The sequence below is a fragment of the Narcine bancroftii genome, chromosome 3 (assembly GCF_036971445.1).
Source record: "Narcine bancroftii isolate sNarBan1 chromosome 3, sNarBan1.hap1, whole genome shotgun sequence".
NCBI lineage: Eukaryota > Metazoa > Chordata > Chondrichthyes > Torpediniformes > Narcinidae > Narcine > Narcine bancroftii.
The window spans coordinates 153,919,586-153,946,428 of record NC_091471.1 but is presented as its reverse complement, the minus strand read 5'-3'; the positions used below and the strand labels follow the sequence as shown (position 1 = coordinate 153,946,428).

Sequence of the window (26,843 nt, the reverse complement as noted above, 5' to 3'; positions counted from 1 at the left end):
GTACCAGGTATCTGAACCAGGATGACAGAGAGTGCCAAAGTTTAAATCTGGAACTTGGGTTGCTGATGGTTTGGACTGGACTCTTTAGCTGTGAAGACTGATGGAGCACTGGGGTGAATCTACAGACTCTCAGTGACTGGGGGAGGGGGACTCTCTTTTGTTTCTTTTTCTCTGAGGAGCTTCAGGCAATTTCTGCCAATGGCAAATGTGTCTGCCTTACAACAGACAAAAGCAATTTTGTGTGATATAACACTTCATTACATGATAATAAATTGAATCTTGAAGGTTCTGATTCTCAGTATTTATGGTAAGGTACTAAACTGGATTTGACATTTGCCTTCATAGAAGAAGCCAGAGAGTGGTAGTGGATGATTGCTTCTCAGTCTGGAGGCCTGTGACTAGTGATGTGCCTCAGGAATCCGTGCTGGGACTATTGTTTGTCATCTCTATCAATGATTTGGTCAATTGGATCAGCGAATTTGCAGATGAGACGAAGATTGGAGGTGTGTAAAATAAGGAAGGCTTTCAACACTTGCAGAGGGATCTGAACCAGATGGAAAAATGGACTGAAAAATGGCAGATGGTATTTAATGTAGACATGAAGTGTTGCATCTTGGAAGGACAAACTAAGGTAGGACATTTATTGTAAATGGTAGGGCATTGAGGAATGCAGTAGAATGAAAGGATCTGGGAATACAGTTACATAATTCCCTGAAAGTGGCATCATAGGTGAATAGGGTTTTAAAGAGAGCTTTTGGCATATTGGCCTTCATAAATCAAAGTATTGACAATAAGACATTGGTGAGGCCAAATTTGGAGTATTATTTGCAGTTTTGGTCACCTAGCTACAGGAAAATATCAAGATAAAGTGTTTAGAGATTTACTAGGGATTTTGCCAGGACTTCAGGAATTGTGTTACAGGGAAAGATTAAACAGCTTTGGACTTTATTCTCTGAAGTGCAGAGGGTAGATTTGATAGAGGGGTATAGATAGATTACATGCAACTAGGCTTTTTTCACCGAGTTTAGGTAAGATACAAACCAGAGGACATGATTAAGGGGGAAAAATCTTCACACACAATGGTGGGAGTGTGGAATGAGCTGCCATCTGAAGTGAATGCAAGCTCAATTTTAACATTTAAGAATTTGCACAAGTACATGGATAGGAGGGATATGGCAGTCAGTGGGACAAGGCAGAATAATTGGGACAAATTTAAAGGACCATTTTTCTGTGCTGTAATGTTCTAGTAAGGCTCAACTAATTAGTTAACAAAGACTATCTGGAGGCACAGTATGATTTTTAGAGTGGGAAGATCCACATATGAATTTCAGCTTCTGTTGGCTCCAGGACCATTGCAGAAAACAGCAAACACTGCTCTAACTTCCAGCAAACACTAGAATCAACCAAAGTACACTGAGCAGGATAGGTCATGACTTGATCTGAGAGAAAGTCACAATTTTTATTATAAAGTTATGATAAACCTTTAAAAAGCAATTGCTGTGTCTAAATTGGACAATTTTTTTTGGTTTGAAGCAAGCATTTTAGAAAGAATATTAAGGCCTCTTCCTTTGGTACTTGTAACAGTAATTGTAGAAAGCACAAACTTGTCCCTACATTCTCTCCCTCATCTCCATCCAGTGCCAAGACTTTCCAGGTGAGGCAGAGCTTTACCCCCACATTGTTCAACCTAATCTGCTACAATAGGTGTTCTCAGTGTGGCCTCACTGTTTGACCACTTTGCCAAACATCCATGTTCTGTTAAATTGACAAAGGGCTCCTGCCCAATACGTTAGTTACATTTTGCTTCCCTTTGGTGCTGCATGACTTTCTACAGCACTTTTGTGCTTTGCATCTATGTTGTTTGTGGATTTCTGCTTGATCTTGATCAACTCCCCCAATCATTCCTATAAGTCCAATGTCCTCAGTCTTCTCCATTGTGAGGAGCAATACATTCCTCCTTGACAGCCTTAAACCTACAGGGAAGAACAGATTTTTCCAACTTGGAGTTGCTCCTGTTTCCATTTTTACCTATTCCTATTCTTTTTTTTCTCTTCCCCCCCCCCCCCCCCTTTTCCTGGTGGTCTTTCCCTCTACCTATCTCTCTACTGCTCACATCTTCTATCTTATAACTCATTGTTTTGGCCTCTACCCCAGGTTCCTTCCCGTTTTACACATGTAATGGCATTTACTTTCTCTTTAGTTATGATAAAGAGTCCAGACCCAGAACATGGAACATTTCTACCAAATACTTTGCAAAATCTTGGTGTTCTCCAAATGTTTGCTGTTTTGATGAAAAGGCCAAATTCCCTCCTTGCAAGCAGTAATTTCAAAAACTCCAAATAGACACCTTTAACAACTCTGAGGTGATTTCTGTCTATAATGGTTCCTGAATTACACAGGCTATATTTTTCACTGTTGTTGAAACTCTTAGGGTCAAATTATTTCAGCCCTCTTCATACTAGATTGAAACTTGTACCTCCAACAGCTGTGGTCTTAAACTGGACAATTCCTTCTATGAAAATACCCAAATCTAATATTCTATTAGAAATACTGCATGATTTGCTGAGCTTCCCCAGCAATTTTGTGTGAACTCTCATTTTCTCTCATTCTTTTAAAATGTGCTTCAAACTTCTCCAAGCCTTTATTATCTAATTTGCTGAGGGGATATTATCAATTTAGGTTGGATAAACCTCTTGGAATGTTTTACAAGCTTCAATTGGGGTCTGTATATATTCACTGATGCTCCACTTCACTTTATTTTAGAGTTTGCTGAAAAATGCAACATCAAAATGAAAGTGCTATCAATCACATATGATTTAAATCTGCATGATCCACCAGAGATGAGTTTTTGACATTGAAGTTGGTATCTGGGTAACAGAAGTTCTGATTTCAAAAGTGATAGTTTCACAGCTTCTTTGTTTTCCAGGCATGTCAGCCATCCCAAATCTTTTAAATAAGATGAATAATACTGCAGGCGCTTAAAAAGAAACGGGGAAAAAAATCATGTAGGAAATAGGCATAGAAATAAAATTAACAATTCCAATGAATGACAGCAAAAACTAAGCAATTAAAGCAAATTGTAGAACAGAGAGCATAGGTTGTGCCAACCTATATTCCTTAAAATACTCAACCCTCCCTACCCTGTAACCTAATTTTCTTCCATCCATGTGCCTGTCTAGAGTCTCTTGAATGTTTCAGTCTTCACCACCATCCTTGGTATGCATTTCAGGCACCCTCTTTTTATATATTAAAAAAAACACCCCTAATGTCTCCCCAAAACTTCCCTCCCTTCACTTTGTACATGTCCTCCGGTGTTTGCTATTCTTGCCCTGGGGGAAAAGGTGTGGCCTGTCCTCTCTGTCGATGCCTATCATAATCTCGTAGGCCTCTATTAAGTCTCATCTCATTCTTCTACACTCCAAAGAGAAAAGTCCCAGCTCTGCTAACCTTGCCTCATGGGACTTAATTTCCAATCCAGGTAACATCCTGGTAAATCTCCTCTGCACTCTCTCCATAGCTTCTACATCCTTCCTAAAATGAAGTGACCAGAACTGAACACAATAAGTGCTGTCTCACCAGAGATTTGTAGAGTTGCAACATAACCTCTCGACTCTTGAAGGCAATCCCCTTATTAATGAAGTCCAACATCCCATAGGCCTTCTTAACTATCCTATCAACCTGTATGGCATCCTTGAGGGATGAATGGATTTGGACCCAAGGTCCCTCGCTTCATCCACTCTCCAAAGTAACTGACCATTCACCCTGTACTCTGCCTTCTGGTTTATTCTTCCAAAATGCATCATCTCACATATATCTGGATTGAACTCCACCTGCTACTTTTCTGCCCAACTCTGCCTCCTGTCTATATCCTTTTATAATCTACAACAACCTTCAGCACCATCCACAACTCCAACCTTTGTGTCACCTGCAAACTTACTGACCCATCCTTCTACCTCTTCATCCAGGTCATTTATAAAGATCACAAAGAGAAAGGTCCTAAAACAGATCTTTGTGGAACTTCATTAGTCACTGACCTCCAGGCAGAATACTTTCCTTCCAGTAATACTCCCTGCTTTCTACATGCAAGCCAAGGTTCCATGGATCCCATGTCTCATCACTTTCTGAACAAGTCTCATGGGGAACCTTATTCAATGCCTTGCTAAAATCCATGTAGACCATATCTACTGCCCTACCCTCATCAATTTCCTTTGTTATCTCCTTTAAAAAAAACTGAATTAAACTTGAGACATGACCTTCTCTTCACAATGCCATGCTGACTATCCTTAAGTAGATGGTATTTCTCCAAATGCTCATAGATTCCATTCTTAAGGATCCTCTCTAATAGTTTGCACACCATTGACATAAGACTCACCGGTCACTAATTCTCAGGGTTCTCCCTATTACCTTTTTAAACAAGGGGACCACATTTGCCATTCTCCAATCCTCTGGCACCTCCCCTATGGCCAATGAGGACTCAAAGATCATAACCACTACTCCAGCTATCTCTCCTCTCACTTCCCACAATAACCTTGGGATATCGCACTTGGCCCCAGGGACTTATCAGTCTTAATGTTTTTAAGATGATTGAACACTTCCTCTTCCTTAACCTCAACATTATCCAGCATACAAGCCTGTTCTATTCCAACCTCACCCTGATCCAGGTCCTTTTCTTTTGTGAATACTGAAGCAAAGCATTCATTAAGGACTCCTCAACCTCCAGGCACCTGTGCCTCCTCTATCCTTTAACCACCCCACCTTCATTCTCATCATCTTTCTGTTCTTCACATACACTTCGAACACCTCAGGGTTCTTCAATCCTACATGACAAGGCCTTCTAATGCCTCCTTTGAGCTCTCCCAATTCCTTAAGCTCCTTCCTGGCTAACATATACTTCTGAGCCCTTCCTGGTTCCTATATCTAATGCATGATTCCTCCTTAACAAAATAAGAAACTAAATGAAAATTATATTTCCTAATGCCTTAGGTCAAATGGCCTTCTATCAAATGTGTTGGCTGTCAGAAAAATCCCATTGATTTTGCATGCATCCATAATTTTTCATATATCCATTAAACACCCCACCCCCTCCTTTCTAAAATCCACAAACTTCATGAGCAAGTTAGTGTCCAGTTTGCCTTGGACCTTTTGGGATGTGGGAGGAAACTCGTGCTGTGACATGAAGTTACAAATCAAGGGGACATCATGTGATGCCATGAGAAGCAGCACGCACCCTAACAACTCCCATGGGATTAATTTAAAGTCCATTATAAGAAAAGTTTTATATAAACATTTTTCTAAAGTTAATTTAAGGTTATTAACAAGAAAAAAAAATGTCTCCTAAGAAAGAAAAGACCCCACAATTAACACTTACCAAAAAATCGGAGGAGGAGAAAGAAGTTGGGCCTACCTTGTCAATGAAACAGGCCACTGAAGTTCTCTCTGCATCCACTGACAAGGACCATGGAGAGGGACCTTCCTCTGGAGCCGAAAAAAAAGTTAAAATTATCGCAAATGCGCGAGAAGTCAGGCATGCACAGTACTGAAGGAAAAAAGTTGGGGAAAAAAGGTCTCTTAAAGGGACAGTCCATTCTCTCAACACCTGAACAAGAAAGAGATACATCTCCAATGGAAGAGGCTTCAGCAGAATGAGAATGAAGAAGAAATGTCAGTTCAGAAGAGAAATGATTTAGAGGCAAGAAAAAGATTTTTCAGAAAGAAATGAATAAGATTGAGACAAAAATAGATGGGCTTTGACTTTGGAAAATAATTTTAAATTGCTGACTGCTGAATTGAAGCAAGTTGAAACATATTTGACGGTAATAATGAATAATGCTTTAAAAGTGATAAATAATCTCTCACAAAAATTTGATAATTTGGAAAATAAGGTTCAAGATGTTCGAGAAGGAGTACAGCGTATTGAAGAGAGATTTAATATGTCTGAAGATACAATGACCAGTTTGATTTCGATGATTGAAAAATTGTTGGAAAAAGTTAATATTCTGGAAAATTTTAGTAGAGGAAATTATGTTAAAATAGTGGGAATGTCGGAAGGTAAAGAATGAGAAGACGTGATTCACTTTTTTCAAGAATGGATACAGAAGATATTTGGAGAAGAACATTTTGAGGACAAGATTTTCATTGAGAGAGCTCATAAAGCTTTGAGACCAAAGCCGGGTCCAGGTCAGTGACCTCGATCTATCCTGGTTATATTTTTGAACTACCAGGATAGAGAGAGGCTTCTAGGTTTGGCGATGAGAAGAGCTAGAGAACATGGACCTTTAAGTTATGAAGGGGATAAGATTTTTAAAAAATCCTGATTTGAACCAATTTCTATTAAAGAAAAGGAGGGAATTTGTATCACATCAGGTTTTTTTTTACAAACTGTGTATAATCCGAAGAGTATGCTCAGAATTTGTCTAAAATTCTAGTAACAGAGCATACCAATTTGTTGCAATGAATTTGATGTATAAAGAGAGGGGATGTTATTTTCTTCCCCCCCCCCCCCTTTTTCTCTTCTCTTGATGGATGAAGAATTTCTATATTGGATGGAATTGTTGGTTAGATAAAAAGCTTTTTTTTCCATGCGGGGGTCGGGGATGTGGTAATTTGATTTCTGGGGGCTGCGTGAGTTTTCGTAGTTTGGCCATGACCCGTAAAAAGGAGGGAGGTAATGCTAGCTTTTTTTTAGCACTTGGGAGGGATTTTTGTTTTGCTTTTGTTATGGACCCAGAAGACCCCAAAACCCAGCAGCAATAGAAATTCACCAAGACAAATGGTTACTTCAACAAACTTTGCTTTTAATCATCTTTAAACATGAAAACAGGATCAACCTATTTCTATGAACTTAACCTCCTTCTAATTCTAAGCACATGTGTATGTAATGATTTAGTTCAGAAAGTGCTTTGATTCACGGTTTAATCTCACTTCTCATTCCTCCAAGTTCACTGGCTGCAGTCAATTCTTATATTGTGCACAGAATTTAACATTTATGAATTTCACAAGGCTTTGGTGCTTGAAAGGTAAATGGTTACTGCTCAGGAAGATTCTTCAGTTTTCTGAGAGATTTGTTGCTTGTTGGACACCCACAACTGATCCTTTCCGATCAGCCACTTCAGTGTCTTGCTGAAGAAATTTGCCCCTTCAGGGTTTTACCTCTTTCTTTCAGGTCACCACATTTCAAGTGAAACATTATATAGCCAGCCATCTCCTCTTGTATGGAACACAAGGGCTTTGGCCAGGCTGAACAAAGACCTCACAACCCATCTTCAAATTGGGGTTTTTCCACAAGCTTGCCAGCAGAACTGAATTCTCTCTCTCACTTTCACACACTCTCACTCAGAACAGCCAACTGCACTCAGACAGACTTCAGCTCCGGACCTAATCTTCTGACTTTGTTCATCTGTTGCTTTCTGAAACAATAATTCATTACTCCACAACATGTCCAATTAATATCTACTTGTGAAGTCCTTCTAGGCATTTTTCAAAGTTTTTCAAAGGCACTCAGAAATCTGGCATTTTAAATGAGATCTGTTTTGAAGTGTTTGCATATGACACGCACTAAAAAACCTGCCACAATTTATCTCCTTTAAAACATATCTATATACAATATAAAATATAACATAATCTGTCACTTTTTTCTCTTATTTCTTTCTTTTTAGTAATTAAGTATAATATATTTAGTTTGAATAATCTTGATGTTTTGGATGGCAGATGATGGCATTCAGGACCAAATTATTTAGTGGCAATGCTTCCTGGATAGGAGTGATGAAAAGGAATTTTATAAATAAAGAAAATTAATAAAGTAATTAAGGTTATGGGTTTTAATATTAATGGGATTAATGTGAAAATTAAGAGAGCAAAAATTTTGTCTTGAGTAATTGGGAGTTGAATTTTTTTTTGTAAGAGACTAATTGAAAACACTTAAAATTAAAAAGAGATTGAGTAGATCAAGTAGTTTTTTTCTTCATTTAATTCTAAGGCTAGAGGAGTGGCAATTCCATTTAAGAAAAATCTGCCAGTTAAGATTCAAAATGCGACTACAGACCTGGCAGCTCGATATATAATGGTAAATTATCAAATATTTTCAGAGGAATGGATTTTCTTAAATATATATGCACCAAATGTAGATAATGAAAAATTTATACAAAATACTTTTTTGAATTTGGCAGATGTTCATGAAAATATTTTAGTAGGAGGAGATTTTAATTTTTGTTTGGATCCTTTATTAGATAAATCAAGAACAATAGTTAAATCTAAGACAGCTAAAACTTTGTTATATTTAATGAAGGATTTAAACTTGATATATGCAGAAAGATACATCCTTGAGATAGAGATTATTCTTTTTATTCTAATAGACGATACATATTCTAGAATTGTTTTCTTTTTGCTGTTGGCTCGAAACCAATCAAGAGTTTTGAATATTGAGTATAAAATGAGAATATTATCTGATAATTCTCCATTTTTGATTGGATTGGAATTTGCTGAAAAACAACAGTTAGTATATAAGTGGATATTAAATTCTTTATTATTGAAAAGAAGATTGTTGTACTTTTAGAAGACAACAGAATTATTTTGTGATACAAATTTACATTTAATAGATAAGTTTATTTATTTGGAATGAGTTAAAAGCTTACTTATGATGACAAATTATAAGATACACCAGAAAGGTAAGACAACATTCAAGTATAATCTAGAACATTTTCCTTCAAATTCTACTCCTTTATGTTTCCTACTGCAGGTAAACTTTTGGCAAATTCAAGTGCTTCCTTTGGGTCTGCAATAAATTTCTTGTACCCCCTGGCCACGATACCTTTAGAGTGGCTGGGTACCTCAATACACAGTTGTAATCTTTTAGTTTAACTAATCTTTTAGCTGGTTCTAATGCTTTTCTTGCCTTCAGGAGTGTCGCGCTAATGTCCAGGTAGAAAAAAAACTTTGTTGTCTTCTATCTCTAGGGGGACCCTCTTCTTTTCATTTTCATCACTACTGCCCCCAGTATCTTTTCTCTGTCCCAGTAATGTAGCAGTCTCACCAGGACAGATTGCAGCCTTTGTCCAGGTCCAGGGAAAAGAGATCCATGCACCCCCTCCACCTTCCCTCCCAGCACTTCCCTACCCAGCATCTTAGGCATCCAAGTTTGGAAGAAATGTGTCAGACAGTGCCCTTCCACTTCTTCTTTTAACCCCACCACCTTAATGTTATTTTTTTCTGCTAAAATTTTCAAGGGCATCCAATTTTTTTCCAAACATTTTCCCTTTCCTTTAATAATATTTCTACCTTATTATTTATACTGTGTATAGTCTCCTCATTCCAGCTGACCCCTTCCTCCAGCTCAGCTACCCTACCCATTAGCCCAAATAGGGTACTCTGGACCCTGTCTAGCTTCCCCACCCCCATGTCTTGGGCTCTTTCATCCACAGCTCTGAAGAGCCACCTTTCCATTTGCCCAATCTTGTCAATAACATCTTGCAGGGAGGGGCTCTGAGCCCCTCCCCCCCACCCCTACTTGCTCTTCTTTAGCAGAGTTCTCCTTCTGGGTCTCCCCACTCCACAGGCCTGTCTTCATCGCTGGAGTCTTGTTCTTGTAGATTTCTGGACCCTCTGCCGCTGCAGCTACCTGTATTAGAGATCTCTTCTAGAGCAGTGCTGCACCTGCCAGCTGGTCTGTTTGTTTCAAAGCAGTTTGCTGTCAGGGCTCCCGCAGCACCCTGGAACTCAATGCTGGACTTGCTTCTGGGGCAGAGGCAAGTATTAAACTCGCCCCTGTTGTCGGCACCGACGCCCGCTGCTCTGCGGGACTCTATCTTGGACCCGCTACTGGGGCAGAGGTGAGTATTAAACTCAACCCTGTAGTCGGCACCGACACCGATTTCTTGGCGGTTCCCCTTCTGTCGGGCCACTCTGATGTCTGCGAGGTTCAGCACTGGTGCCCCGCGACCATTGCTAACACCGACCTCTTTGCGGGCCTAGCACTCCCCACGAGCACGCCCAGTCCGACGGCCCCGATGAGGAAGGGGGGGAACCTGACCCTTTCCCCATCCTCAAGGCTTCAGGGGATTTTTCTTCAGGTACTTGCTGGCCATTTCCATCGGAGTCCTGCTCTTCCTGTCTGGTAAGCTTCATGTTTGAAATTTCATCTTCCAATTCTGGCCCCTGGACGGCCCCACCATTTTTCCCACTATGAGGCATACCTTGCTTCGTCTCTTGTTTCGGGGAAGATTCTATCATATTTTTACTTAGCTGCCTGCTCTTTTTGGTCATTCTGTGTTCTAAATACTTTCTAAAGCCCTTTCCTAGTATTTTAAATACTCAGCTGAGGATTTTAAACCCCAAATTTACTTAAAAATCCCGGGAGCTTTCGGGTTCTGCCTCCTCCTACTCTCCCCACATCACGTGACCTAATTTCCACCAATTTATAATTTAATTTTATTCCAAATATTAATCAAATGTTTCAAAAATGGAGCATCTATTATCAGTAGTCATTAACCTTGGTTCCCATTTGTAAATACATTTTTCAGGTATAGTTTCTCCAATCTTATTCAATTTCAACCCATATTGGTTTAACTTTCTCAAATAAAGAAACAAGAAATCTTAATTGTGCTGCTTTATAATAGTTCTTAAAAATTGGAAGCTGTAATCCTAATTCATATTTCCATGTTAATTTTTCTAATGATTTTCTTGCCATTTTCCCTTTCCCAATAAATTTCCTAACTTGCTAATTTAAATATTTTGAGAATATAGAGATGGGTAAAGTTTGAAATAAATATTGAATTCTTGGAAAAATATCCATATAGATGTTGTCCACTGCCCTGCCTTCATCAATACTTTTGGTCACTTCAAAGAACCCATCAAATATGAGAGATGATTTCCCATATACAAAATCATATTGGGCTTTGCAAATTAGTCCTTGCCTATCCAAATACTGGTGGACAAAATGTCCTTCAGAATCCTCCTCAGTAATTTGCCCACTGGAGGTGTCAGGCAACCAGCCTCTTGTTCCCTAGCTTATTCTTGCAGCCTTTCTTAATTAAAGGCACAACATTAGCCATCCTCCACTCTTGACACTTCAACAGTGGCCAAAGATCCAAAAATCTCTCCAAGATTCCCGACATTTTCTTCCAAGCTCCTCTCAATGTCATTGGATACATTTGGTCAGGATTTATCCACTTTAATATGCTTTTACTGCTAGTACCTCCTTTTCTGTAATGAGGATATGTTTCAAGACATTGTTGCTCATTAGCCTCACTTGGCTTCCATGACTGTCTATGAAAAATACAGGTGAAACCTATTCAAAACGCAATCCATTTCTTATGGTTCTGTATATCCACATTGATCCTTAATGGGACCTGCTCTTTTCCAATTTACCCCTAGTTATCTCAAAAAGAAAGTATATTGATCTTAAAATACCTCTATTGCCTGTGATTATCCTTAACTTTGTGTGCCAAAATCTCATGTCTTTTTGCCCTCCCACTTTCCTTCCCTCTTAATTGCACGTTGCTATATTTCTCAAGGGATTCGCTTGATCCGAGCTGATGATATCAAGCCAGCAGAAGATTGCTCTCAAAATGCACTCCCATAAAAACAATTTTAAACTGATAAAGCTGATGTGTTAAATTGTGCTTGATGTCTCCTCTTACACAATCTGACACTGCATCTGTTCTTTAAAAAAAAATTAAAGAGACAGATCTATTTCGATGTTGTGGCTCTGTCACTGAAACACTTCACACGATATTTTATTTTTAATTATCCAGGATATTTGGTAGATGACTTTTGCCATTTAGGCCCCAACATCTGAGTTTCTTTACTCTATTTCTTGCTTCTCCATTCAAGATGCTTTAAGCCAAGCACTTGAAGCAGGCTTATAAATCCCTGTTCTTATGGATTTGGCTCAGTGCCAAATTTTGTCTGATTATGTTCCTGTTGTCTCTTTAGCTGTCTTACTGCATTAAAAGGGATAGATAATTTGAAATTGTTGTAGCTGAGCAATGGTTGCTGACCAACGCTATTGCTGTGATAAAAGTGTGTACATCCTCAATTAATAACCCAGTTTCCACAGGGATGGCAGTTTCGCTTAAATTTAGCCTAACTACCAAGATAGTAATAATTGAAAGCGACCATAATACATTAGTTAACAAAAAAACAATGCTGGAAGTTCTCAATGGGATTTTCTCTTCAATGCATTTGTTAAATATGCATGTTAACTATTTAACTTAAATAGTAAGATGAAAAGAATTGAGGAGTTGCAGTAAGACCTTTACTTGCCCTTTGGGATACTTTGCTGTGGAATCTAGTTGCTGTTTTTGCCCACAATTCCAACAGGATCCAAATGAACTGGGAAAGTGGGCAAAGGAATGGCAGATGGGCAAATGTGAGGTGTGGCGTTTTGGTAGGATAAGCAAGGGTAGGATGTACACAGTAGTGGTAGGGCCCTGGAAAGTGTTATATCAGAGAGACTCGGGGGTACAGGTACATAGTCCCTGAAAGTGATAACACAGGGAGACACGGTGGTGAAGAATGTTATTTTGCATGCTTACTTTCAGTCAGAGACATCATGTTACAACTGTGCAGGAAGTTGGTGAGACAGCACTTGGAGTATGGTGCACAGTTTGGCCACAGCAATGAGAAAGATGTCATTAAGTTGGAGAAGGTGCAGAAAAGATTCACAAGGATGTTAGAGGGAACGACAGGCTTTAGTTATCAGGAGAAGTTGGATAGATTGGGAGTTTTCCTTTTGGAGAATTGGAGGCTCATAGAGAAATTAGCAAAGATTTATAAAATAATTTCGGGCATGCACAAGGTAAATTGTCATTTTTCCATAGGTAAGGGAGTTCAAGCTGATAGAGGAAAAGGTTAGAAGGAAATGAAGGGCCTTTTTCTCACTAAGGACAGTAGGTATGTGGAATAAGCTGGCAGAGAAAGTGGTAGAGTTGTACAATTGTAACAGTTAAAACACATTAGGAGAGCCACATGGATAGAGGTTTAGTGGTACACGGGCCTCATGCAGACAAATGGGATGAACTCAGATCAGCAACTTGTTTGGCATGGACATTGGGCCAAAACTCTGATTCTATCATTCACAACACTAACTATACCTTGAAAATAATTTATTTTAAAATGGTTCAGGACATGAAAATTTTATTGTTATCTCAATAAATGCTCATCATGCCAATTATTTATGATTAATGAGCTGTATTCAGTGTGAGTTGCTTTGATGGAGGGAGTACTAGAATCAGATAGTTGAAAATCATGCCAAAATTAATAAAATGGCAGGACTTGCACAGTTCAAGCCTCAACCACATAACTGTTTGACTTTCCTGTTAACTCAGTCAAAAATAAATTTTTCTTCATGCAGCCGCTTGGAGTTTCTGCAGATTGACTAAAATTATGGAAAAATTGTGCAATGGCTTTTTCCAATGTGTCTGAAGAGTTTCCAGTACTCTTTCATCAAAACCATCTCCAGATCTTAAAAATGTAATAATCTGATTTAATGCTGGATATGCAAATTACAATGCATGTTAAATAGATATTTATGATGATATTCCTTTAACAATTGAATAGGCTTCCATTGATCATGCAGTTTGAACAGATAATGGGAAGCACTAGTTATTAGGCTTTAGTTATCAGGAGAAGTTGGATAGACTGGGAGTTTTCCTTTTGGAGAAATGGAGGCTCATAGAGGAATTAGCAAAGATTTATAAAATAATTTCGGGCATGCATAAGGTAAATTGTCCTTTTTCCCTAGGTAAGGGAGTTCAAGGTGAGAGAGGAAAAGGTTAGAAGGAAATGAAGGGCCTTTTTCTCACTAAGGACAGTAGGTATGTGGAATAAGCTGGCAGAGAAAGTGGTAGAGTTGTACAATTGTAACAGTTAAAACACATTAGGAGAGCCACATGGATAGAGGTTTAGTGGTACACGGGCCTCATGCAGGCAAATGGGATGAACTAAACCATTTAGCTAAAGTGTAAAATACATTTCTGCATGACCTGCAGAGACTGAGGGGGGGAAGAGGATAGTTATTGAATTTATCAAATTCTTTAATGTGGGATGTGGGCTGCTGAAGCTCAGTTGCTGACTGAGAAAGACATGGTATATTAGATAAATGAATTAAGAGAAGTAGAGTTCGTACAGGAAAGAGACCCTGAAAGGGTAGCACAGTGTAGCAGTTAGTGTAATGCTATTACAGTGCCAGCGACCCGGGTTCAAATCCAGCACTATCTGTAAGGAGTTTAAACATTCTCCTAGTGACTGCATGGGTTTCCTGTGGGTGCTTCGACTTCCTTCAAAAAGGTTTGGGGGTTGTAGGGTATTTGGGTGGCACATGCTCAAGGGCCTGTTATCATGCAGTCTGTCTAAAAATTTTTATAAAGTAGATCATCTGAATGGTGGAGAAATCAAAGAATAAATTACCTATCCTTGCTTCTCTTTCTTGTATTACATTCCTAACTTTAATGAGGAAACAAATATATTTTAAGCAAAGAGGATTAGAGTAATAATCCTCAAACTGCATGAGATTCAGTCTATTCCACAGAATTGGGCCCTTTGGTCCAACTTGTCCATACAGACCAAGTGAGTGTCATTTATCTCTGTTCAACCCTTATCCCTCTAAACCTTTCCTACCCAGATATCTGTCTAAATCTAATTTAAATGTTCCATTGGTCACTAATTGACCACTTCCTCTAGCACCTTGTTTCAAACAACCATCACCTTGTGTAAAGAAAGTTCCCCTCAGTTTTTAAAATCTTTCCCCTCTCATCTTTAATCTATGCCCACTATATTTTGTTACATCTGCCCTGGAAAAAATAGATGGCAACTATTTACCTTCTCTATGCCCCTCAGGATTTTAGAAATCTCTAAGCACTATCCTCCCGTTCAGCCTCTTACATACCAGGGAAAACAGCCCCAGCCTATCCAGCTCCTTGTAATTAAAGGTTCCCAGATTAGATAACATTATTGTTGATCTTTTAAGTTCCCTTTCCAGCTTAATGATATCCTCCCTATAGGTGGGTGAGCACGGTGCACAATATGCCAAATGTGGTCTCACCAACGTCTTGTACAATTGTAACATTCAAATTCCTGGGCGTCAACATCTCTGAGGATCTATCCTGGAGTCTTCTAAATCAAGGGCACCAGACTTCATTCCATCAAGGACATCTACAAGAGGCAATGTCTTAAAGTAGCCTCTATCTCCACCACCCAGGCCATGTCCTCTTCACTCTGCTACCATCGGGGAAAAAGATACTGGGGCTTGAAGACAAGCACTCAGCAGCCAGCACAAGGACAGCTTCTTTCCCGCGGCCATCAGACTTCTGAATGAACAATGAACCACAGATACTGCCTTTCTTTGACTTTTTCTTGCACTTTGAAAAAAAATTGTAAGGTAGTCTACATTAATGTTTACGCTATGATGCTTCTACAAAACAATGAATTTTATGACATGTTAATGACAATAAATTGATTCTGTCATCCCAGTTCCTGTACTCAGTGCCTTTCTAGCTGAAGGCAGGCGTAACAAATTCCATCTATGTCATGTCCACCTGTGCTTCTGCTTTTATGGAACAATGTACTAGCACTCCAAGGCATTTCTATTCCACAACACTCTTGGAGCGCCCTACCATTCACCATTGAAGTCCTGGGCTGATTAGAATAACACCACACTTGTCTGAATCAAATTCCATTTGCCATTCCTTCATCCACTTTCCAAGTTCACTTGATTTTGTTGTAACTGTAGGTAACTTTATTTTTGACTATTTTACTGTCAATTTTGGTGTCACCCACAAACTTATCAATCATGCTAACTTCATTGTCCTCTCTATCAACAACTTGAATGACAATGGACCCAGCAGAGATTCCTGTGGAACATCATTGGTCACAGGCCTCCAATTTGAGGCACAGTCCTCCACTATCATTCTTTGTCTCCTTCCAATTCACCTACTGCACAGATGCAATCTCTCTGCCTCTCCACTCAGTCCTGGATCACCTGGACAACAGCAACATATACCTCAGGCTGCTTTTCATCAATTACAGGCCAGCTATCAACACCGTCATCCCTTCAGTACAGGTCAACAAGCTTCAAAACCAAGGTCTCTGCACCTCCCTTTACAACTTGATCCTTGACTTACTCATTGAAAGACCAGTCAGTGTGGATCGGCAACAATGTCTCATTCTCACTGACAATCAACACGGCCGCACCTCATGGATGCATGCTTAGCCCACTGCTCTACACCCACGAATGTGTGGTTAGGCACAATTCAAATGCCTTCATCAGGTGGCAGTTAGTGTAGCAGTTAGTCCAACTCTGCAAGGAGTTTGTACGTACTTTCCCATGTATTCATGGGTTTTCCCCGGGGGCTCCACTTTCCTTTCCACCCTTCAAAACGTACCAGGGTTGTAGGTCAATTGGGTGTAATTGGGCAACACAGGCTTATGGACTGAAATGGCCTGTTACTGTGCTGTAAGTGAGATAGATCAGCTAGTTGAGAGGTCACAACAACAACCTTGCATTCTAGGAAGTTCACTAAGGAACTGACTGTGGACTTAAGGAAGGGAAAATGCAAACCAGTTCTAGTCGAGGGGTCAGCAGTTGAGAGGGTAAAGAACTTCAAATTCCTGGGCTTCAATATCTCTGAAGATCTTCCCTGGGGCCACCATTTCAATGCACTTATGAAGAAGGCTCACTAGTGCCTATACATCATTAGGAGTTTGAGGGGATTTGAGATGTCACCAAAGATGCTCAAATTTCTACAGGTGTACCAACGTTCTGACTGGTTGCATCACGGGTATGAAGATGCTAATGCACAGGCTGGGAAAAGGCTGTGAAGGTTGTGAAATCAGCCAGCACCATCATGGGCATCAGTCTTCACTTCATCAAAGAAGCTCACCACCCATGCCATGTCCTCTTATCACGGCTACCATCAGGAACAGGAGCCTAAAGACGAACACCCAACATTACAAAAAACAGCTTCTTCCCCTCGGACATTAGATTTCTGAATGATCAATGAACCACAGACACTACCTCACTTTTTTCTCTTCGTTTGCACTAATTACTTAGTTTTAAATAGTGCATTTATGGAAATGTAATTTAAAGCTATTTTTGCATCTGTAATGCACAATACTGCTGCGCAAAACAACAATATTCATAACAACACTCCTGATTCTGCTATCATCACGTGAACTGATTTTACAAACAGCTATTTCATCCTGGATCCTGTGCAATCTGACCTTCTGGACCAGTCTACCAAGCAGAACCTTATCGAAGGCCTTGCTAAAGTCCATGTAGATAATATTTACCGGCCTGCCCTCTTAGTCACCTCTTCAAAAAAGCAAATAAATTAAAAAATATTGTATAATATTCATCAGTCTTACTGCAGTTAAAATACATGGTAGGTAAATTCAAATATTATGCAATTATATTATGACTGTATATAATGCAATTAACCTGCATTGTTCAAGGTAAAATTGTAGCATCTGCTATGGCAGTGCTACGGAATAAAGAGATGTCCACACGGTGTGAGGTGAAACAGTAAACTGATTTTATTGTTTGAATTCACCATGTTGTGCGAAGGGGACGCCCACTTCCGGTCACTCCTTGGCCGGTCAGAAGCGGAAAGTTCCCTTAGTCCACATGTAGTGTCAACCTTGGGCCTCTAGGAAGTGAAGGAGTCCTGTGGAATCTTGGGTTGGCCAACTGGTGCGGCGATTCGGCCTGTCTAACTGCACAGTCGCTCGGCCTCCTACAACACCTCCCCCTCCCCCCAGAATCGCCACTGCCACCTGAGCAGGTTAACTTGCATTCTCTGGTGTTCGGCCTCTGGGTCAGGCAGGTTGGAGTCCAGGTGCACTGCCTTGAGGCGGTTGATAGTGAACCTGTCCTGTCGGCCGCCAATGTACAGTGTAAACATAACACTGTCTCTGCAGCAACTTGAATGGGCCTTTGTATGGACACTGTAGGCATGTTCCTTATTGTCCTTTCCGCATGAAGACATAGTGAGTGGACTGCAGGTTTGTTTGCATCTTTACCTGATTCAAGGGAATTCAATAGCATTGTCAGAAGCTGGAGGGTTGATGTGGAGTATCCAGATGATCATTTTTGTTCCTCATAGTTACCAAATTTTTTCACATAATAACAAGGACTATCAGAATTTTTTTATCTTGAGATCTTTCTAAAGAAAAATTCAAAAAACAGTCAAAATATGCTCCATATGTCATTTTTCACCTGTGATTTTGAAACTTCTGGAGTGCTAGTTTCATGAAGAGGTTACATCACTTGGTTGTGAATAACTCAAAGGACGTTCTGACACTGAAATTGTATCTGTGCTGTAATGAAATTGAGGTATGAAGAGATTAAATGCATTCCACTGGGTTTAACCTCTCAGAAGTATCATTCTGCTTGGTGGGAAGAGGCAACTGTGGAAATCATTGCAATGTCCAGGTACAAGAGAATGGGTCTCATCACTAACCAGGACTTGTGGTCCCAAAATTTAAACTAAAGCACTAGAAACTCTGTAGCTTATCTGCTGGCAACAGGAACCTGTTGGTGCTAACTCGAGTCACAGATTAACACAACATGTACCCGATTAAACGAATATTTACAATGACTTGAAAACCACTATTTACAATGCATTAAATCACTTAATGTTTACTCTTTTCAACTCTGCACTGCACCCAGGACATGCTGAAGGCTATTACAGTGGCATCAGGACTCTAGATTGTGGACTGTCTCCCTACAAGACTTTGTTTTCCATGCACAGAGTTTCAGTGCGTCGTTCAGAACCTATTTCTGAGCCAGTGGACAAGATTATGTTCCACTGAAGTTTCAAAGTGCGTTTTTCACCAAACTGATCTTTCCGTTTGTCTGAGCATGAGAACCTGGGAATTGCCATGTTATAAGAGAGTTCTGTATTATGCCAATAGTCAAGAAAATAAAAACTTTAACGAGGGCTTTCTTAGGAAATATACACTTGGATTAATGTTGAAGGAGTGGCGATGCCGCGGAGGTATTCATGAACGTGAGTCAGTCAGAGACCGAGCTCATTTGTCTGTCCAACATCAAGTATCTGAAGGATACCAGCACAGCAATTCAGGCACCCGTTTGCTGTTTGCTCGAACCTTGATGAAGGGCTCATGCAAAAAGTTAGTTATTTATCTTTGCCATCAAGACCGCTGCAGGACCTGCTGAGTTCCTCCAGCATTTTTTTTGTGTATTTAAACTACAATCACAGCGTCTGCAGCAGACCTTGTTTAACAACCATGTAAAGTCATCACCACCCACTATGTGGTCTGGAATGAGCAGTTTCAAACATAACCACCTATAGAAAGTTTTGAACAATTGGCGAAAACGGCATTAAATTCTCTGGTAAATTTAAACTGTAACAACAATTCTCTACCATGAGGTACTCGAAGTGAGAGTCAAGAAAAGCGCTAAACATTAAGTCATGAATGCCACTGACATGTGAAATACAGACCTACCTCCTTGGAATTCCTTACGAAACCATCGCGGAGAGATATAGTATCACCAGGGCAACATCGTATCTGCAGCGCGACGAAAGCCCCACGGCATGAAGATAGTCAAGTCTTTCTGAAGACGTCAATGCATCTAATTCCTTTCCCTCCGTTATTTGAGGATCGGGGTCGATATCAGACAGACTTCACAAGGTAACAATTGGTTAAAATGTGTCTGACATTATAATGCTGTAGTTGCAATCACCACAGTTCTGCACGAATTCTAAAAGAGGTGAGCCACCGATCACTAGGTGGGCATGAGTTGAGAGTAAGAAAAGATTGTAAGCACAAGATACGAGAGGAAATTGAGTTTTGTTTCCACGGTAGGGAAGTTTAAAGCTAGACAGTCTCTTGTCTCAGCAGGTCCAGATCGGATATATTGGGTTGCAACATCTCAACTTGATATCTTGAAGATTGTGAGCAACCCACAAAAGAAATTTCTGAATGTTGCGATTCTCCACATTTCACCCGGCAACACACAGATACTTTATTCCTCCCCCTCCCTTTCGCCTTCGACAGGGTTACCTCTTGACCACAGCCACAATCTCACTGGTTACATTCCAGCTCCTCCCTCCCCCTGACTTGGGCGCCGGCGCCATCCGGCCTCCTATTGGTTAGAGCCCGATCTCACGTGACCCGCCTTTGAGGCGGGGAGGGGGGGGGGCCTTGGTCCCGGCAGCCATTTTGTCGGGCCACCATTATTCCAAGGAGAGGAGCGTGCGCTGCCGCTCTCCCTGCCCGCTTCTTTCTCTCTCTCTCTGCATCCGCCTCGGGCAGAGGGCCCCAGCGCGCACTCCCCCCCCCCCCCCCCGCGGATCCACGCTCGGGCTCCCGCCGTCTCTTCTTCAGCGACCGAGCATCGTCTTCCGGCGGCGCAGCGCCAGGTGGCTCCCTTCCTCGCTGCGGCCTGCGTGCGCGTGAAGCTCTCCTCTCTGTTCCCCCCCCTTGGTCCAGGGCGGCGGCGGCGGGTTCCCGGGTTGCACCGTCATGTCGGAGGCCGTGCAGTTCTCCGAGATAGAGGCCGAGGCTTCCGAACAAGGCCTGGGAGCGGCCACGACGGCGGCGACCGACTCGGCGGCGGCGGCTCTGAGCGATGCGGTGTCGGACGCCAAAGCGGGCGAGGGCGGCGACAGCTCGGCCGCAGTCATCGAGACGGAAGGGGCCAAGATCGACGCGAGTAAAACGGAGGAGGACGAAGGGTAAGGGAATCGGCGGCGGCCCCCCGGGCTAACAAGGTTAGGCTGTCTGTGCCCCGTCCCCGCCAATATGAAGCGGAGGTATTGTGGCCCGGCCTGACTCCTCTCACCGCTGGAGCCTTGACTCCCGCCGGGACGGGGGCGAGATAATTGATGTGGAGCTCTCCTGCCCGGGCCGTCTTCCGGTGGCGGCTCTTTGTGATCGGAGGCGCTTCTTGCGGGCCAGGGAGTGGGGGGTGGGGGGGAAGGACCATTGTGAGTGGCGGGAGGCTTGGACCATGGGCTGGGGATAGGCAGAAAAGAAACAAGCTGGCGGGTTCCCTGCTGTTGGCCGCGAGCAATCCTCAGTAAGTTGCATTTCCGCGTTTGCGCTGCAAATTTCCGCCTGAATTAGTCCCTCTCCCATGTGCTCGTATCTTTCCCGCGGATACTTTTTATAATTAGTGGGAAGTGGATCTGGTACTTTTAATTGTTTTTGTTTTAATCGCCTGAATCGGTGAAGGAAAATGTTCTTGGGGTAACTTCTGCAAAGTGTTGCTTTTTTAAAAAAACTTTAGTTGACACGATAAAGACAGACGCACATCTGAGTGGTTACATGTCACATTTTTAGTTGTAGTATTAGGTAGATTCTGAGTTTTTTTAAACGGGGTGGGGTGATAGCCAGTCTGGGCACTTGAGTGATCTAACACTATCTATATTACCCTTGTGAATAATCTCAGGCTTGTATTTAAATTTTACCTATTTTATGTCCCAACTCACAGATTGGAAGTTTTACTTTTGATTTGTTTCTTTTGGACAGCATTAGAAGTTAATTGTAACGTCTGAACTTAATCTTGTATAAAACAATCACTAGTGTGTCTAGTGTGCACTACTAAGTCTTGGATGTGTAGTTACTTTCTTGTCATTTCTTTTGTGGTACTTGAGAGAATTGTTTCACATGTTGGCAAAAACTTAAATCCTGCTTGTATCTTGGGACTAAAGTTTCTAGGGAAAGCCTATAACACATTGTGAGTCCCACAAACCAGAATTGGCCATGCCATATTTCTGCTGTTTGATAAGTTAGGTTTCCATAAACAGGATAGTGGTTTGTGTGTTCTCTTTGAGGTGTGGCGAAAAATGAGCCACTGTTTCAATTCCTGATCCGTGACTCCTGTTAAGTTTGACCAAATGTTTAATGTCAGGATGTGGTGGCACAAATAAAGTTTAGACTTTGGGGAATGGTCATTGGAACCGAGCTTGTAGGAACAGATCAATTTTAAAGAGAGAATTAAATTTGGGCGTTAATTTCCCCCCCGCCTCACCCCATGCCTCGTTTTTTTCCCTGTTACCATTATTGTGGACAGCTCGTGGCCAGAACCACCATCATGCATTTTTTTGGCAGAAATTAGTGTAAAGTAGTGTGTAATGACTTTCAAGTGCAGTTTAATGTTGGTTATTATAGTCCAGTGCAGATATTTAATTTTGGTGTTTTTGATCAGATTCAGTAAATTTGGAACAAAATGTAATTTTGTTTTGGCTAAGTATGTGGTCATAGTCCTCCATTTGACACTCAATTATGGTGTTCTCTAAGCATCACTTTCCAAACAGCAAGTAAATTAATCTTGGTTGAAGCTAAAAATTCAAGATTTGTAGATGCTTCCCTGGAAATTCCAAGATGCTCAGTGTTGGAGGAGGTTATTCTCAATTGTAATAGGTGGGGTGAGTCAATCATAGCCAGGAATTAATATTGAGAGTTTCTTAGAATAGCTTCAAGTCCTGAGGCAGGTAAACAATCCATTATGGATGCTATTTAGACTTTTGAGAAACTCTGGACTCCAGGCTAGAATTCTGATTATGAATATTTTGTGTAGACTTGTATCTTGATTTGCTTTGGAATACTTGACTGTAAAATGCAAGGCCCTAATCTTATGAACCAATTGCTTAAAATTAATCTTGTGCATCTACTGTAATGTTGTCTTGAAAAATAAAATTGCTGAATGTGCACACTAAATGGAGTTTTGCATGTACTCTTGAAGGTGCACCAGGGAATATGGTTATTGTGTGAGGCAGCTTAAATTTTGATTTGGCTACTGATGTGTATATACTTCACTGTTTCTGCAGAAAAATGTTTGTGGGTGGCCTCAGCTGGGATACCACAAAGAAAGATCTGAAGGACTATTTCTCTAAATTTGGAGAGGTGGTAGATTGCACATTAAAGTTGGATCCCATTACAGGGCGTTCAAGAGGATTTGGATTCGTCCTGTTTAAAGAGGCTGACAGTGTGGATAAGGTATTTGATCATAAAAACTTGGGCTTAAAAAATGGGTAAAAATAGATAATGGCTTAATGAAATTTGCAATATTTTCTTGGAGTGATATTTTGAATATTTTGTTCCATTTCCATGCAGGTTATGGAACAGAAGGAGCATAAATTGAATGGCAAGGTGATTGATCCCAAAAAAGCCAAGGCTATGAAAAAAGAACCCGTAAAGAAAATTTTTGTAGGCGGCCTTTCACCTGATACAGCTGAAGAAAAGATCAGGGAATACTTTGGAGCTTTTGGGGAAGTATGTACCTCGTGTTGTAATCTTTCCTGGTTGAATGATTAAAAAGTCTTTTGCCTCAAATTGTTAGGCCTTGAGAAGTGTGGTGGAGGGAGGGATTGTTGTGATGAATGGCATGCAAATACATCCTTCATGTGAATTATTCATGCACAAGGATGAATGAGACTTGGTTGTTAAATTCATGGTCGAGGTTTGCAGATTATAGGTATGGATGTCAATGTAACTTCCTAATGTTCCTGTAGTCGGTGATGTGAGGATCTGCTGGTCTGATGTCACTATTTAGGCTGATGGAATAGAACATAGTTATGAAGTGTTAATGATGTCGCATTCAATTTAGGTGGAATCCATAGAACTTCCTATGGACAACAAAACAAATAAGAGGCGTGGTTTCTGTTTCATAACTTTCAAGGAAGAGGAGCCAGTTAAAAAGATTCTTGAAAAGAAGTTCCATAATGTTGGACTCAGTAAGGTACGCTACCATGAAATGCATCCAGTTGGAATAACCTGGTTGTATGAAATCTAATGCAGTAAAATGATGGTGTTTATTTTAATTGTAAATGCAGAATTAGTGTGTTTACCAATTAGCCATATCAAAATGTAACTGTGGTCTTGATCAATATTGTTTTGGGTGCTTGACTATCCTGTGTTCATTGGATTGCTTATTTGCAAAACAAAATGCATGGTTGTTTAAGTTGTCCTTTGATCCGTGAGGAATGAATTTCAGTTAGTATTTTAGCTAGATTTAGATTCATCTTTTTGTTGAAGTTGGGTGAAAAGCTGAAACTGTTCTTCTGTTTGACAGTGTGAGATCAAGGTGGCAATGTCAAAGGAAGTCTATCAACAGCAGCAGCAGTGGGGAGTTGGTCGAGGTACTTTTGCAGGCCGAGGCCGTGGGAGAGGAGGAGGGACAGGTGCTGGAGGTAATGTATGTTTTTGATCTTCAATGGGGTTGTTGTAAATTTTCCAGTTGCTGAAAATCTTCTTTGCGCTTTACAGCCCCAAGTCAGAACTGGAACCAAGGATATAATAACTACTGGAATCAAGGCTATGGCAGCTATAACTATGGCTACAATAGCCAGGGTTATGGAGGTTATGGTGGCTATGATTATCCTGCTTATAATAACTACTATGGATATGGTGACTATGGCAGTAAGTGCTTGTTCAACTTTTTCCAAACACAATTGCATGCATTGAACTTTTAATTTTAACTTTAGATTGTTAAAGTGTTTGTTTTTGAGCACTGCATGACCTGATGAAACAAATTGGCATGATATGCAAAGGCTGGATTACTGCATGTTCCATCTTAATTTTTCTGCTGCTTCTCCCTTCCATGCTTTTTTCTTGCAAAGAGGGTGGGGCAATCATTGAAGGGGTTGGGGGGGGTCTCTCTGGTCCGCTGATCAGGATGTGCGCTCCTGTGGGATGGAACTGGCCTACTCGTTCCTGCTGTGGGCCCCTCTTTCCCATTGTGGCAGGAGTGCTCTGTGTTAGTGCACTGTTCCCACTTGGAGGCCTGGCCAATAACTTGAGAAACCTAACACTGAATATGAACTTAAAAATAATTAAACCACATATTGCACCATCCAAAATTAAAAATAATCAAAATCAGGTATTTTTTAGACAGGTTGATATTCAGGTGTATGCCATCGAGAAACTAATTAAACCAAAGGGCGAGATGCAAATCCCACAATCAGTGATGTAGTGCTTGAGTGATTGTGTTTCATCTTAATGGATTATTAAAATAACCCCATATAACCCAAATGGATTATTAGTAATCGGCCCAACTAAAGCCTGTCCAGGATGAAGATCTTTTTGATGAGAGTTTTTAAACAAAATCAAGTTTTCCAGGATACATTTGTGAACTTTTTTTGGATGAGTGTGAAATGGATCATTGAGCATCTTGTGTAAATGCTAAAAATGTTACAGATCAACAGAGTGGTTATGGGAAAGCACCACGACGTGGAGGTCATCAGAATAGCTACAAACCATACTAAGATTTGTCCCTGCAGCCCATTGGAAGCAGGTATGTTAGCTATTCATTTAAATTTCATTTGAACATTATTTAACTTTTGTTAAAATTATATTTATAATTAATTTACATATTTAAAAAATTTACAGCACTCATGTGCTTTTTTTTAAAAAAGTAGACACTCGGAGTTTTGTAATGCAGATGCTGTAAGAAGCTTTATGGCTTTTGCCCTTTTTTAACAAGTTTGTAAATTTAAACAGGTAAAGTACTGCTAATGGGTACAAATAAAGGACACTTCAAGACAAAAAGAAAACCATTGTCTGCTAACTGACATTATACCTTGTTTGTACCCGCCAGCGGGAACTTCATTGCAGGCCATGTGTCACCCTGACCACACGATTCTCACAGGCCCGCTCAATGCGGACAGAGTACGAGACGCTCGCGCTCTCGAATGCTGCCGTTTGGTATGGTCTCTTCCAACATCCTGTATCAGCATTAAAATAAAATGGATACTTCAAGCTTTGCCTTCACTTATTTCTTGCTTATTATATTAATGTAATTTAATGCATTTTTTACAGGCCCCAGTAATGGTTTAAATACGACTGCTTACAGAATAATTCATTCTTCTATGGATACAGCTTTGTCTTTGGACTTTCCAAGTGTATTAATATATATTTTCTAAATCCAGTTTATTAAATGCTTGCTTTCCTCCCTACCCCATTTTAATAGTCCTGTAGTCGTAATTGCAAATAGTCCATGTGCTAAACCCAGATCATTCCTGAGACTGACATTAGCTGTTCACTGGGGAAACCTACACTAATGCACACAGTACATTCACCATCTGAGAGGATTTTTAATCTCATGCTCGTTATTCACCTTTTTAAACATATGTGGGTGTGGAAACAATTTGGAATACAAGTTTTCAAGTTTCTCTGGATTGTTAGTTCATGGACTATTAAGCATTTATCTATAGATTTACGTAGTAAATATTTTGGTGGTTGAATTAACTGTTGAATTTAAAGCTCTAGGTTTATATGGGTGGGTATTTGAGTTTTGTAAATCTTGTTTTCAATGATTTGCTGATAATTTAATCTGTTGATTCTGACCTTCTCCCAACATCCATTCTCTGTTTGGTTTCTTTTAGGTGAAGGAACAGTATTTTACTCCAGATAGAAGATTCATAGGAAGTGGTGTTTAGGCCTCTAAAGCAGCATTTAACTATTCAGTACATTTTTTTTTTGTTCTGTATCATTCGCCAACTCCCCACCTCTGCTATCTCCACAAGAACTGCTGCCTCCTGTCCCCTCTCATTGAATTCGGTTTTGATTTAAAAAAAAAAGTATATTGCTTTTATTATTTTTACCTGGTAGATGTGTTTTCTGTGACCAACCATTTTTTGTACATTTTCTCCCCATATGGATTGTTACATTGGATGCCAATGTGCTCAATTCATTGTGATGACATTTAGATATGGTACATGTACCCTATTGGATTGTTGGTTTTTTTAATAAAAATTTTTGTATAATAAATGTTGTCTCTTCTGTATAGTTCAATGTGCTGTAATTTGAGAATATTTAATTCTAAACATCAGCTTTCCCAAAGTTATCTAGTGGTATTTGTCCTTGATTCCTTGGCAGATATC

General features: G+C 40.4%; 1 protein-coding gene and 1 long non-coding RNA gene across 4 annotated transcripts; one reads left to right on the top strand and one right to left on the bottom strand.

Annotated features, from left to right (window-relative positions):
* Positions 1-2,079: 2,079 nt before the first annotated feature.
* LOC138757701 (uncharacterized) lies at positions 2,080-20,857 on the bottom strand. Its single transcript, XR_011353839.1, has 3 exons — positions 19,462-20,857; positions 5,405-5,475; positions 2,080-2,977 (listed from the first exon to the last, which is right to left on the bottom strand). It is a non-coding gene; the product is annotated as an uncharacterized lncRNA (long non-coding RNA).
* Positions 20,145-26,730, top strand: hnrnpd (heterogeneous nuclear ribonucleoprotein D). 3 transcript variants are annotated; one of them, XR_011353838.1, is made up of 9 exons: positions 20,146-20,693; positions 22,791-22,959; positions 23,077-23,235; positions 23,570-23,701; positions 24,035-24,152; positions 24,229-24,381; positions 25,159-25,255; positions 25,559-25,665; positions 26,346-26,730. XR_011353838.1 is itself a non-coding variant. In XM_069925414.1 (8 exons), exons 1-7 carry the CDS (start codon positions 20,482-20,484, stop codon positions 25,224-25,226), a joined length of 1,011 nt encoding a protein of 336 aa, XP_069781515.1. In that variant the 5' UTR covers positions 20,147-20,481; the 3' UTR covers positions 25,227-25,255; positions 26,346-26,730. The 3 variants fall into 3 exon arrangements, 2 of the variants coding, with proteins under 2 accessions (XP_069781516.1, XP_069781515.1); XM_069925414.1 differs by lacking the exon at positions 25,559-25,665 and having other exon boundaries at positions 20,147-20,693; XM_069925415.1 differs by lacking the exons at positions 25,159-25,255; positions 25,559-25,665 and having other exon boundaries at positions 20,145-20,693.
* Positions 26,731-26,843: the final 113 nt, after the last annotated feature.